Source organism: Diplotaxodon limnothrissa, linkage group LG10, assembly GCF_057381915.1.
Source record: "Diplotaxodon limnothrissa isolate DT_005_m linkage group LG10, D_limnothrissa_male_GT1.1, whole genome shotgun sequence".
NCBI classification, from domain to species: domain Eukaryota; kingdom Metazoa; phylum Chordata; class Actinopteri; order Cichliformes; family Cichlidae; genus Diplotaxodon; species Diplotaxodon limnothrissa.
This window is the reverse complement of record NC_140605.1, coordinates 11,157,167-11,172,576: the sequence shown is the minus strand read 5'-3', so window position 1 is coordinate 11,172,576 and position 15,410 is coordinate 11,157,167. Positions and strand designations below refer to the sequence as shown.

At 40.6% G+C, this 15,410-nt stretch overlaps 1 protein-coding gene across 1 annotated transcript in view; it reads left to right on the top strand.

Moving 5' to 3' along the window:
* The first annotated feature begins 4,832 nt into the window (after positions 1-4,832).
* gabrb4 (gamma-aminobutyric acid type A receptor subunit beta4) overlaps positions 4,833-15,410 on the top strand; it is a 52,111-nt gene continuing 41,533 nt past the window's right edge. Inside the window, exons 1-2 of the mRNA XM_085363512.1 lie at positions 4,833-4,912; positions 6,892-6,986. Of these exons, the coding sequence (XP_085219638.1) occupies positions 4,833-4,912; positions 6,892-6,986 (175 nt within the window). The remainder of the gene's footprint in view (positions 4,913-6,891; positions 6,987-15,410) is intronic.

Below are 15,410 nucleotides of genomic sequence, written 5' to 3'. Positions count from 1 at the left end.
ACACAGAAGTTATGCACAAAAACAAAACAGAAGTAACGCACTGAAGCACCAGGGCATCCATACGCAGTGCCATCTTGGATATCAATCAATAAGTGATAGGATGCCACTTAACAAAGTGGAAGCAACTGGGAACAGCTAAGCCATGAAGAGATTCATCATGTAAACTCACAGAGCAAGGTCAGTGGATGCTGAGGTGCATAGTGTGTAGAGGTTAGCAGCTTTCTGCAAAGTGAATTGGTGCACACCTCCACATTTCATTTGGCCTTCAGATTAGCTCAAAAACAGTGTGTAGAGAGCTTCATTGGAATGGATTTCAATGACCAAGGAGCTCCATTCAAGCCCAATATCACCAAGCACAATGGTGTTGTAAAGCACTCCGCCACTGGACTCTAGAGCGGTGGAGACGAGTTTTCTGGAGTGACGAATCACGCTTCTCTGTGTGGCAATCCAATGGACAAGTCTAGGTCTGATGGTTGCCAGGGAAATGATACTTGTCTGACTGTGCCAGGAGTAAAGTTTGTGGATGGTGGATTATGGTGTGGTTTGTATTTCAGGGGCTGGGCATGCACAGAGTCCTGACCTCAAACAGATAGAAGACCTTTGGGATGAATTAGAACAGAGACTGCGAGCCTGGCCTTCTCATCCAACATCAATGTCTGACCTCACAAATGTGCGTCTAGAAGAATGGTCAAAAATTCCCAGAAACACACTCCCAAACCTTGTAGAAAGCTTTCCCAGGAGAGCTGAAGAGCTGCAAAGGGTGGGTCAACATCATAGTAAATGCTAAGAATTTGAATTTGAAGGCATATGAGCAAATACTTTTGACACGTATTTATGAGAATATTGTAAAGCCTGGTTTCCAGTTTCAGACCAACATTGCTATCTTTCCAAATATTCAGCCTCTTCAGGTCATCAAGCTTCTGTCCTTAAACTAGTCACAGGGATCCCTCTTACAGTGAGAATGAACAAACATGAGCTAAAGCTTTTGTTTCACCTCACAGCTAAGGACTTCATTGCTGTAAATTAAACCCCTTCGCGAGAAGCCTTGATTGTGTTCTTTAATCAGAGGGAGTGTAAAAAATCCCACAACAAATTAATGTTAAATGAACTCTCATTAAGTTCCCTCCCCCCCACCACCATTGAAAACACACCTATCCACTCATGTCCCAGACTGATGGTGAAGTTGTATGAAGAAAGGATAAAGCATGTTGTCTAAACACTTGAGTTAAACATACAGCATCATGTGTTACTAAGAGTCGATTGGGGCGTTTGACTGATGCCTATGAACAGCAAGAGGAAAAGCGAGTGACTGGAAGGCACCAATGCATTAACCATGTGATACTATTTATATCTGAGGAGCAAGGGTGACCCAGTAACTCACACGTGTTATGCAACATATGAATGGCGCAAAAAAAAAAAAGTGCATGGAACATGCACATCTCAGGGACTTGGGTCTCCTTGTCATAGATGCCAATGAGAGTTAATCGCATTAATCAGGGAATGCTGTGGATGGGAGAGAAAAACTGTCTATAATGTAGAGCAGACTGTGCATGCCCAGACACTGGAAGTATTCATCTAGCTTGCTGTCAGACAGGTTTCAACTCCATATTACGCTCCATTATATACTGCCACTGCTCCACTGTGGCTCAAAAACGTATCCTATGAGAGCTGAACTGCCTTCAAATGAAACACATGTGGACAAGTAGCACTTATCAAACCTACAATTCCTGTTGCCTTGGCACGTAGACATGAGCAGACCAATTAAAAATGAGAATACATTGAGCTAGTTTGTCTTCAAAGAAAAAACTTGAACATTTTAGCGTTGAACGTCTCGCTTCTTTTGAAACCAGATATCACATGTGAGAGATGGACCCAACTAAAAATGTTCGCTAGTTAATCACAAGTTAGCCTCACTCGAAACCATTCCCTGTTTTGTCATCACTTTGAGTCCAAATAGGACCACATTCAAAATAATGAACTTTATATTCTATTAAATATACTATAAAACGACATACTGAGACAACTAACACATGAGGAGAGTGTTTATTGAGGCACTTCAGTTGCACAAACAGAGGAGTAGCCCCCTGCTGGCCATCGCAAAAATGCACATTACAGGATTCACTTTCCCAATGGAGGATTTGCTTCTTTTATGTACAGTTGAAAATCAACCTTAAGCTACAGCTAGGCATTAATCATTAATTAGAACATCTACAATCATCTTGTACTCGTAAACTAATAATGAGGAAACTAGTGACTCTAATTGTATCACTGTTATACTTTCATTTTTTTTTGATAAAGAAAAAAATAACAGACATGATCATTAAATGATCCTGAGAAACAATGTCCAATTATTGTTAATATGAGTTTTTAGGGCCATTCAAAATCACTTCTCAAGTATCCAGGTTTATGACAGGAGAAATATTCTGCAGAAAAACAAAACAAAACTAGTGTTCAGCTGCCAAGTGTTTCCAACATCATGAACAAACTAACACTCAGTTTGCTGAATCAGATGCTTTACACCAGATTTGGAGCCATCACACTTTCAAGCTTGTCTGACTATCAGCTCCTGTGATGCAACAAGTATGAGTGTGTGTGAGAGCCAGTCGTAATTGCCAAGCCCTTGGGTTTCAGGTCACAGTCAGTCATGATCTTACCAAAGTCTTTTTTAGAATATTTATTATATAATTGAATGCATCTGGTGTTACTCAGTATATAAATAGCGATGCAATAGCGATGATGGTTATGATGGTCAGAGACAGGCCGCTCAATGGTCTCTTCCGAAGCTAAAGCCAAAATACAGCAGTGGCATGCTTTATTGTGTACATTTAAGCATCGGTTAAAATAGGAGATTAAACGGGATAACTATTTTCCTTCTCTGCCACTTCCTTACCCTTTTGGCTCAGTGCTGTGACATCACCTGTGGGGGAGGGACAAAGTGAAATTTCCTTAGAATGGAGGACAGCAGAGTTGAGGCAGAAGCAGCAACAAATGCTTTGAGTGTGCTGAAAAAGACATTAAAAGGAGAAAAAAAGCAAGAAAGGAAGAAACTAGAGATTGTCGCCTGGTTATTCGTGACAGTGCTTGTGGCCATGACAATGACGATGATGAGGCGGTTAAAGTACAGTGCGAAACCCCGAGTCACACCACATTTCGTTCTTGCATGCATTTAATGTAACACAAATGCCTCGGTGGTCAGCTTCATCAGTCGCTGTTTGCTTTTGTCCCACTGACACCACAACGGCGACAGAGCCGGGTCTGCTCCTTTAAACGAGCCTTTGCGCATAGCCTTCGAATCACCACAACTGCATCAGTGCTGGCTGGGTTGCCTAGCAACTGGACAGCACAGAGATCCCTGAAGAATACCTCTTCCTCTGTATAAAACACAAGCTCGTGTGATTCTCCGATTGTGGTGTGCGCGTGTTGCCAATTTCCCAGTGTTTATGTTACTAATACGGGGGGGAAAACATGCTGAAGAGGAATGAAATAAATAAATAAATTCGACGTGCGTGTTTCCATGCCGTGGGTGCGCTCGCGAGTGTGCCCGCATGCATGACTTGTGTGTGGGTGAGCGCCTTCATGCGTAAGTGCGCGTGTTTCAGAAATGTGGCAAAGTGGAAGAAACGCACGGAAACGCACCGGCACACACTTCCAGCATCCTAATGGGCTTCAGAGAGACAATTCAGCGCATGAACAGCCTGTCGCTAAGGAATTCACCTTAGGTGTCCCCCTCCCTCCTCACCCCTTAGTAGGATATTTTATTTTATTTTAAAAGCAGAGATCCAAAAAGAAAAGAAAAGAAAAAACAGAAAGAAAACACAGGAGACGAGATTCCCTCATCATATCTCTTTGGTCATTGGTTCGGTGTTTCCAGGAGAAGACCACCGGACCCTAATAACGTATTCAAGCGCCATTTAACGCCGGGCAGCGGAGGCAAGTGGACTTTTCGAATAGGTTTGCGTCTTTAACATGTAGGCTAATCCGACGTTGTGACACATTGCATTTGGCGTATCGGGGGGGCCATCCATATTTCTCGGCATCTAATTTTTTTCTCCACCAGAGGAGTGATATAGCCTGCTCTGACGTCTGCATCAGATATTACCCAGTGCTTTTTCAATGTGCATTTTCCCCTCAGTGACTTTGCGCTGATCTACATCATCATCATCAGCAGCAGCAACAACAGAGGGGGAAGACAAAGAAAAGAAAAGAAGCGGGGGAATGAAGATTTAATTTTTTTCTTTTCTTTTCTTTCTTTTTTTTTGTAATACAAACCCACCGCTCCCCTCCAGACGACGCGCGTTTCCAAGCTCAAACAAATATCTTTTAACAACATCACGTTGTGGAATAGTCTGGCGCCAGAGCATCGCTGGAACCATGCCTCATCTGCAGATTTGGACTGGGAAATTTCATCCACCAATTTGATCGTCAAGAGGCTGCTGCTCAGTCACTCATGCCCGTGTTTGTTTGGTTTGTTTGTTTTTAAGGGGGAAGAACACTTGTCATCACTTTTTAAAAGTATTAGGTATGCCGTTTTTTGAGCAAGATGTCTGATCTTCTGGTGTTGGTCGAGGGGCTCTGTGACCTGCACGGATTTCCATAGCCGGGGAAGAAGCAGCGGGGGCCAATTACCAGATTTTTTCTTTCTTTTCTTTTTCTTTTTACCCCCATCCCTAAAGCATATTTTAATGAAGACATCGCATGCATAGATGTAGGCTAGTTTATTCGGCATTTTTAAAAGGCAATTATTTTTTGATTGCCGATTTTTACTTTGTGCATTTTCGGGAGGACCACTGGACCGGTTGGATTATAGGAACTATATAGAAGGATTTGTGGAGATGTTGGGTCGCCAAGAAGATAAATTATGTGGAATTTTCTCTGCTCTGGCGGCTTTGTCCTTCGTATGCTTTGTTCAAAGGTAAGAAAATGTCGCTTGGAAGAAAAAGAAGAAAAGAAATTACGAACTGTCACACCCGTAGACGTGATTACCGGTCAATAAAAGGCTCAGATGTGGCAAATCGCATTAACGGGGTACCCAGGCCTACTTATTAGGGGCATTGCTGCCGATATATGCCCTATTAGACGGCGCTTTGGCGCGCGCGAGCGTAAAAACATGCGCGTGCACAACCAGAAGCCCATTGTGAAACGTAACCTACTCCCGATATCAAAATGGGGATATACGTGTGTGTGTGTGTTGTCTGGGGAGACTGTGTAAAATGACAGCCCTGAGTAGGCACTGTAGGCTTGAGCGATGATTAAGCGATACAATCAATCAGCCGATCATCGATTGATTACGCTGTTCTAAGCAGCTGTCCGCAGCTGTGAACTACAGCACTGTATCCAGCAAGCAAAACCCTTTTAATTTTCAACGCCAACTAATGTTCGTATTCATACTGCTGTCGCCCACTTGCTCCTTTTTGTATATTTATATACGTGTTTCAATCTGATTTTGAGAAGGAATCCTGGCGGGTTGTCATCCTCTGCTGCTCTCCACATAGATGACAGGGTAGCCCTTTAACGTTGCAACGTATTTTTTTTTTAAATTCATGTGCCATGGCTTTTAAATGTTTACACCATTGCCAAATTACTGCACAAGACTTCATGGATAACGTCTCAGTGTCAGTCTCCTGATCAGTTCCGTAGTTGTTTTGATCTTAGAGGAACTGATGTAGCTTTCATCCCTTGTGGCCTACTCCTTTTTCATGGTCTGCAGCAACCTGCAGCTTCCCTTATGAGAGTGAAATGCTCACTGAGAACACTGGGCTGCACCTTTTGACATCTGATTCCATTACAATAGTCTGACCCAAGCAAATGAAAGGGTTTGATTTTTGCAGATTCCCTCATGATGCTGTCAGGTGTCAAACCCTCCGGCCCTGCAACTGCCCAGCTTGATGAACAGCTGCACTGCCTATGAGCTAATTGAACAGTGATTCCCTGACTGAGCCGTGGGCAGTAGTGCTCCTGCCATACCAAGGGAGCAATTTACCCCCCTCACACACGCATGCATGCACACCCTCCCTCTACACTCATTCAGCCCCTTCCTTGTAATAGGGAACCTCAGCTGGAGAGCTGCTCTCTGCTAGGTGATGCAGGTCATGGCACCAATGTTATAGATGCCACTCAGACTAGAGTGGACTATGCAGTTCCTCCTGGGAGAGGTGGTCTGTCTCCGGGCTCAGACTGATGAGGCCCGTGCTTCTGACGGCACGATGGGAGGCTTTTTGCTATAACCTCGTGCTTATTAAAACACACGCCACTGAATCACGCTTTTAGCTGATGGCGAGTCAAATAAACTGTGACGTTGTTACACTTAACACCATTGTTTCTGAAGGACTGGCATCAATATAAAACGTTTGACAGGTGCACCATCATTGCACCCCCTCAACCGATTTGATGAATATGCTGTAGGTGGGGCAGAGGGGGATAATGCACAATGCAAAGCACGTTTTTCAAGCATTTCCAGTTATGATACAAACATGGGATTGTTTTAACATTTTATCAGGTGCACCTCAGAGTAACACAGAAAATAAAAAAGCATCTGCATGGATTTAATTCTTTGCAGTGCTATTTTCTTTGCGTTTTGATTAAATCTGGAGTCTGGTAGTGAAATAATGTTTACTTTGAAGGACGTGGGAAGCACGCGTGGATGGGATTATTTGTAAGCGAGGTGTTGTTTAACATCCAAAGTCCCCTTCTGCCCTTTTGCTAACACCTTATCAGGGCTTCCTTTTCAAATGTGACATTTGAAAAGGAATATAGAGTATGTGCAGCACAGTTTTCAGGCTACTATCACTCAGTAGGTGTGCTGCAGAGATGCGTAATGTTTGTGATAAAAGTATTGGACACTTCTGCTTTTGCTGCTTAAAAATGCCTCTTGGATTTTCACCTCCCCTCCAGCTCCTCCATTGGAAGCGCCGGCATGTCTGTGGCCAAGACCACCGTGGACAAGTTGCTGAAGGGATATGACATCCGTTTAAGGCCTGATTTTGGAGGTACGTGTCATGATTACATCTGTTTATGGGTCGAGGGTCTTAACAATTCAAGGTTTGGTCATGATGATATCTACGAGTCATCCCTAAGCCGAGAGCTGCCGAAGAGTTGGCCTGTGGCAAAAAAAAAAAAGAAATGGGGATGAGCTTTGAAGTGACTGCTACCATGTCATTACTATGCATCTATCCACATAATCGAAGATGGCTGCTCCTCTAGAAGTAGGGCATACATGGAGACGAGCCGTCAAACGCTATGTCTTTTAAAATCTGGCAGACTGAATGCACTGATTTTCAATACTTTTCTGAATGCACTTCTGATTAGAGATGTTTTATGGCCTCTGCGTTGCACATTACGCCATACATTTGGCCCATTAACTTTTACTGGAAATTATGCATTTGCTCATTACAATAATGTTTGCTTTTATGATTCTTTAAAGTATACAACACGGAGGACAACTCGTTCTTGTTTGCTACGTAGAGTGATTGTTTTACTGAAGCTATTTAACTAAAGCGGAAGTATGAAAATAGCTGGACAATCTATATTAATTTGTTGGTACTTTAATAGGTAATTCGTTGGGTCTCTTTTGTGTAAAATGAAGGTTTGGGGAAAAAAAATCAATAAGAATTAAAGCTTTTCTTTTGCAAATTAAGTAGATCATGTGTACTTACAATGTACAGGATGAAAAGCCAGTGGTTGGTTTCCTTTTGACATTTAAGTTATTGAGATAACATAAAGTTAACATTTCCAGCTGTGGCAGCGTTGCTTTTGTTTTGCTGTAAAAAATGTTCAGGGTTGTAGATTTGATTGAATTTCATTTCAAATGTAAACAGACATACATTTGCATACATTTAGGAGGCTTATTTGGCTGATAGTGGTTTTCTTTAACATACATGATCTAAATTACGCTTATTAAATAGATGCACACTGTTCACCAGTACCTTTTTTAAAATATGCTGCAGGCTGCAGCTTGTCAGCCCTGTGACTACACTACACTTGATGAGAATGAGAGCAAGCAGTGAAAAACATATAGCAGGTGTGCCTCCTCATATAACCTTCGTCTGGTTGGCTGCTCTGATGAAGGCTTATGTGCCAAGATGCGTTAGGCTGATGTTAGCTATTGTAACAAAACAAAAAAACCCAAACAAACAAACAAACAAACAAACAAACAAAAAAAGAAAAGAAAAGAAAAGAAATTTTTTTTTTTTTTAAAATATGCTATGTTATAGTTGAGGTTAGGTCTTTGTTCTGTGTTTTGGAGTGCTGCCATTCCAGAGTTGTTTCAAAGACTCAGTGAAAGGAAATAAGACAAAGCAGCAACGAAATGCCATTTTCACTTTGCTTCCGACTGTTGAAACAAGCTCGTTATGCCTAGCAGTAGTTTTGGACATTGCACATTTCATTTTAGTTTTGCAGCCAATTTCAGTTGGGATATTATCACCCAGCAAGACCCAGCCCCGTTTGACAATATTAAATATCACTCAAATACAAACAAATGTTTCAAAGTCAATGTTTCTGCAACAGATTCACACATTCCTCGGTCCCATTTATGTAGCGCCATAGCTGTGTAGCTGGTGCTTGCAAATGCCAAGTCTATTGTGTTTTCTCTCTGGCGTTTTAATTTGTGCTTTCATGACAGTTGGCAGCAATTTGAAGAGTGTTTCGGGTCTGAACTCATCCTTATTGTCCCGCTCACCAGCAACAGTTTTGTAGCTCACCAGTTCCGCCATTCAAAGCAGACAAAAGAATTAAATGTGACCAAGAACTGTTGAATCTGTGTAGCGTTTTTGCTGTTGTTAAAGGTCAGAAAAGACAAAAAAAGCTGGATTCGGCATGTCGAATTGGCAAGCAAGCAACAATCACTTTACTTCGCCATAATGACTTACATAATATATAAAAACACAATGCCATAATTCCCATCGCATATCTCTTGTGGGTGAATTACCAAAGTATGTATTAAATATCAGAATATAATCAGGAATTTTGTGCATAGATTTTGAATAAAAATAAAGGTTTCTGTTCCGAAATGTTCAATGTTAAGAAGATATAGGCAGCGTTTTGTGTTATGTGAATGATTTCATTTTTGTGCAGCTGAGAAATCAGCAATGTTTTAAATTAATAAACAAATGGATTAACACTGCAGCATCCTCTTTTATCTCTATATTACCATCAATTCAAGTAATTGCCTTGATTTCTGGTTCGACATTGAATGATATTAAATATCTATATTGATATTGATTGCCTAAAGATTTGTTAGTCACAGGCTGCTATTCTGTAGCAAGCTGCGAATGTGTTGGAGTAAGTAGAGCAAGTTTTAAGGAGTGAGTATCCCAGGCAGGGAGTAGCTGTGCTTTACCCTCGGGCCAGAGAGCTGTAGTCCATCATGTCTTGATATTTCCAACATCACTCAGCTGCTTCTGCTGTGCTACTGCTGCTGATGACCTTCAGCACTGGAGATTCAAGAAGGAGGATTTTAATTTGGCACAATGCAGGACAGTGAGTGTGATTGCTATCGGCCTGGCCAACACCCATATTAGAAGTAAAGATCAGCCCAGAGGTGTATGTTGGTGGAAAAAGCTTGTGCACTGAGTGGTCAGAAATAGGACGATGATGCGTGATATTATTCAGATCGTTTATTTAAATGGAAAGTCCACTCTGCAGTCATTCCATTTGAACAGTGCTCTCCTCTTCCCATTGATCTGTGAACCGACTGGAATTAAAGATAATAGCTCAACAGTCCCAAATTACTTCTATACTATCATGATATTGGTTGAATTACTATTACTGTTTTTCAATTTTGCAGGAAAAACAGTTTGATTAGTGATCTCTTGCAAAAAGGGTGTGCGTGTCTTCTCTTTGGATTGTAGTCCTCGGTTGTAACCGCCTAACAAACCGCCCATGGTAACAGTGCTGATTTTTCGATCGCAATTCTGAATGATGCATTACATTGATTTAAATTCAGCCAGCGCATTGCAGACCTGGTAAAGAAAGAATCATTTTTTAAGCACAGCAATATTTTTTTAAACACATTTGCTCTTTTTGAATCAGTTGTGTTTTCATACCAATGCAATTGCTGCTACTCAATCCAGGACCTGATTGTACGGAAATCTGTGTCTTGTATTAAAAAAACAAAACACTCACAAGTTACCAAAAAATGGACGGTTGGTTGATCGTGTCGCTGCTCAGCTGCATTTCACAGCGTCTGCCACCAGTACTTGCTTGTTTGCTGCATTGATACTGATGAGGTCTATCTTTTCCCACTTAATGTTGAATTATAACGAAATAAGGATGAAACATAGTTTTAATGACATTAAATGATTCTAACTAGCTTGAACTAAGCAGCAAATGGTGCATTCAAATGCTTTTCTTAAAATGTGCTCATTCCATGAGAACTTTCCAGCATACTGAAAAGTGTTGTGTGGACTTGTTTAGGTGTGTTGTTCATGTAAGGCAGATGACTCACAGTGATGTATGACAGTGTCTTACAATTAATCGGAAAATAGTGGATTTTGGGAATATGCCCAATTTGGGGATACTAGTAAATCTGCAAAGAGAATCAAAGCTTGAACACATACTAAATGGAAAATAGGACACACTAATGAGACTATACATTTTAAAAGTTCACAGACATTGTAGGGAGTAAGAGCAACCACTGAAGCAGTAAAGCTTTATTAGTTATTGGAGCACAGTGGTGTTGGTCATGTGTTTAATGATATCTTCTAAAACTGGTTGGTCTTTATCATGATTCAGTGATGATGATGCACCTTCTGTTGGGGTAGTCCCTGTCTTTGATTTCATAGAAATATTTGTTGGGAAATTCAAGGTAAGTGCAAAAATACTAGAAATAGTCATGGAGGGCTTTGGTTGACTATATATGTTTTGGGTTATTACATTTGAAAGAGATGTATGTTATCATAAGAATGAGGGGGTTTAAAAGAAATATTTTCTTCTATTCATAATGAAATAAAGAAATATTGGAAATTGAATATTTTTTCCACTTTCATATTTAACCACAGGTATAAGAATCAGATCCAGAACATGTAACATTTACACTCGTCTACTGTTCCACAACCATCCCATTTGACAAATCTGATAAATGATTTAGTACTCTGTCGAGAGGAGCAGGGGCTGTGGATGCACATGCATTTATTTTTCAAATCCATAAGCCGGTTAAGCTTGTTGAAGACTTGCAATTGTTACAATTACCTAAAATGATTTGCATTTTTTTTTAACTGCAGCACCAGACTTCATCTTAATATACAGATACTAATTTCTTTGTCTAGTACATGTAATTATGAGTGATCAGTTGATCTTTGAGAGTCTTAAGTCTTTCTCAGGTAACAGTGCATCTAGCGTCTATGTTTTCACTCTTTCAGAGTAGCTTGTAACATCAAAATCTACACAAGAAGGAGAACCAAAATGGCTCCAAAGCAGCCTCACTGGCAAAGCATTCTGTAGACAGATATGCTTCCTTAAGCTAGCAATATTTTATCATTGCAGGTTTTGTTCGGGTGCAACCACTCAACACATGCCAATCGTATGCTACAGAATGCCAACACTCTTGAAATTGGCCGCATGTTATCAAGCGAATCAAAGAGTAATCTCGCAGACTGGAACTCTGAGCCAGTGGAGTGAAGTAACTCATCAGTAAGATCACCTGCTGGGGAAAACAGACAGTTGACTCTCCATGGCACATGGTCGGCTGCTCTTGACCAAGTGTTTTTGACAGTAAGCCCCATTTTTCAGTGAACACGGGAAGCTCTGCTGCAAGGTATTCCTCATGCGCCTCTGCACCTTGACAGCATTTTGATTATATAGGTTACAATGGCAAAGCCCCTTGGAAACCTGGGGCAGGTGCTGAAGAGCCAAAGAGTCTGTGTCATGCCTGAAAAAAGGCAATAGATCAGGTACCTAGTAAATAATCACAGTGGACTTGTAACTGGTAAAGGTTCATTGTAGAAAATTGCAGCTATCAAGAAGACCACTGGTCTCAAGATACTTGTTGGGCGCAAGGTATTTTTGCACATGGTAAAGTACTCTGGCGAGTTTTGAGATTGTTTTTTCCTGCAGTTGACCCCACAATACTACCAGGTTCACAAAGAAATGAAGTATAAATAGGGCCCAGAGAACTTACAGAACTCATTGCTTTACATTCAGTATACCTGCTAGATTATTATCATAAGCTGTAGACATCATTTTAAAAACAAAGGTCAGCATGTCTAAGAACAGACATTCATGCTATGGTGTGTAAAATATCTGAGTATGAGAACATTCAATTTATACTGTGCATAATGTACTATGCAAAAATCTTGTGGGTGCAATATGGATGCAAATATGGTCCAGAATGGTTACACCTCTCTTGCATCTAATGACAAGTGTCAAATTTCTATCTGAAAGAGCCCGGGAGGTGCCAGACTCTCTCTGCACTCTCTGCTCGACATCTCTCACATTTTGCCAGCGGTGGCAGCACCAGTCCGACAACAATGTATCTGGTACCATGACTGTTGTCAGACATTAGACTTAAAAGGTCACAGTGATGAAGATTAATTTTGGTTATCATCATCTATACTGAGACCTGTGCTGGTTACCATTTTGAATGTATTGAATATATCACCCAGTTGACTGAATTAGCAAACTAGGTAGCGAGTTAGCGAGCAGAGCTACCTGTCAAGCAGAAGACCATTGAATCCTCCAATCACTTTCTGCTGGCTGCAACAATGTTAAGACAGCAATAGACCACTTCCTTATTGCAGCCTTTTCATGTACACATTTTGATCTCCAGAACTTCTTCTCTTTAGTTGTCCTTTTAGACAACATGATTTTATTGTGAAGAATTGCTCTAATGTGTATGCCGATTGCTATGAAATCCTGATGGTTTGGTCTGTTTTGGATGGAAGTCTTATCAATGACATGTTCAAGGTCCAGTCAAAAAGACCTAGAGAATGGTTGATGACTTTCTGGCAACCACCAGTCACAAGGGTTCCACATCAAAAATGTCTCTGTAATTGCTTTGGTCCCTACTAGACTTGTGTGATATGTCTGCCTTACTATTGCAGACAAAACATTTCTCTGTTTCCGGTTTTCACATTTCACAGTTAGTTTCACTACTGCCTTGAGAGTTTGCAGACAAGTGAGGACTTCCTTACAAACTGCAGGCAACCGTGGCAATCTGCTAGTGACCAAAGCAATTAGATCTCTGTTTTCTGTGATGCACTATATACCACTTTGTGACTGATATCACTTCACTACTACTGGTAACCTCTACCAAGCACTCAGCAGTCAACATTTTTTTCCTAATGACCCATGATTGACAGGGGGCCACCAACCAATTTCTAGGTATTCATGATGGGAGCTTTAGAAATCAATTTTACAGCAATTGCCATCAGCCACTTGCCAACCAACTTGGGAACACACCTTCTTCCCTACCCACCAGTGGTTGCCAGATTATCACAGACTGGTCTTTAGGCCCATGTGACTGAAGCCCTAGTTTTTTCTCTGCATCTAAGATTTTCTTTTAGAAAACAACTCAACAGCTTTCTTTGTAAGCTAAGACTCAAATTTTAAAAGACAAGTTTGACCAAAGCAAATGAATGCCAAGTAATGTAACTAACTTTAGCTAGGTAGAGAATTAGCAAACAGCTAGTGCAGGGGCTGTAAAGCTTTCTGTCAAGCCGAAACTGAGAAACGTCTGCATCCATCTTCAGGGCTTTGAACTCTCTGAGGTTTCTTTACAGCAAAATGAATGCAGCTCTTCATTACTGCCTGATTTTAGCTCATCTTGTAGAAATTTTATTCTCACAAACATTATCTTTCCTTCTGTGATTTCATTGCGATGCTCAGCATGTTAATACATTCCAGTTTTTTGCCCCTCGCACTCACAATGATTCCTTGCCCCCACAACGCCTTTCCGCTATTCAGTGCATGAGCTAGATCGCCCCCTGTTGCTGACAGGCAGGCGCTATATAGATCAGTCTGGCATATTACTTTCATTAAAGATCCAGTATACACCTTTTTCCTGTTTGTGATTTCATTTCTTTGTCTAATTTGTCGCTGTTACAAATTCTGCAAAATTGCACATCTTCCTTGTTGATTTTATATGTAAATGATTAATTAAGGGAGTGTCTGCATCCCCTTATGGCTAAATCAATCAGGCTTCTGCTTGTGCGTACAATTACTCAACAGCTGAGATTTATAAAAGAGGGTCATGTGTATGCATGGCTTTATAAAACTGACGAAAAGAATGCGCATTCCTGCCTTTACGCATACACAATTTTAGCCATTCGAATGGTTGCTTTTTAAAAAAAGATACCAATGCCTCACAGAATGGATAGGAGACCATGAGGAGATATTCAAGAAGCCAGATTTAAAAAGTGTTCCAGATAGTGTACCCACTCCACCTTTATGAAAGAAAGAAGACTGTTTACAGCTGCTACAATTTATTATACAGTTTATCCCAACATTAGCCTGACCCTTCGCCAGTATAGCCTGTTGTATGTTGCAACATTGTATGCCGATAAACAGGTGATAAATCAAAGAAGTTACAGAAATTCAGTTTATCTGCAGTTTGAAAACCATGGTTTGTTCATCTCTTCTGCCTTTCTTCTTCCGGCTCACCCTTTTATCTCACCCTTCTCTCATTTACGTAGCCTTGCATGCATGCACACAAAGACACTCAAGTGTGCTCGAGAAATTGCATGTCTCCGCATTAAATCATTTTTTTCTCAGTCAAGTTGTCCGACACTTCAATAAAACTTGACTACAAATGCTGCTTATCTTGGATAACACAGCCAACCTTGGTAGTCATGCACCACAGGCCACACTTTGAATCACGGCTTCTCTGACACATGGCTTTAACGTGTTACACAATGACTTCATCATTTATTATGTAGGTTTTCATAAAAGTGATAGTCCCTAAAAAAAAAGTAGTATGTGAATTACCCAAACTGTTTCTTAACAGACCTCATAATCAGTCACATAATAAGTTTATAATACTGTTTGGTGGTACCTTGTAGTGACTGTATTTTCTAGCAACAGCAAGAAAACATTTTTTAAGCAAGTCATGATACCGTGCTATCATGTTGGTGACAATATTGTGATACAAGGAAAGTGTGTCTGTCTGTGTATATGCTTATCATGCAGTTTAAAAATGTGACAGTATTATTACCTGCCCGATTTTCCTGCCACCATTTTATATACTGTGATTTTTTTGCCCTGATTTATCTAAAAAATAAAAACAAAACAAAGGACTCAACAAGGAGTACATTTCAATTCAGTTTGATTCAGTGTATATAGTGGCCAGCACGATCTGATATCGTCGTGTTGGTGTTAGAGCAGGGCGATATGACCAAAAATATTTATCACGATATACATTTGAAAATTTGCGATAACGATATAACTGACGATATAATTGACACTAGACAAAATACTTT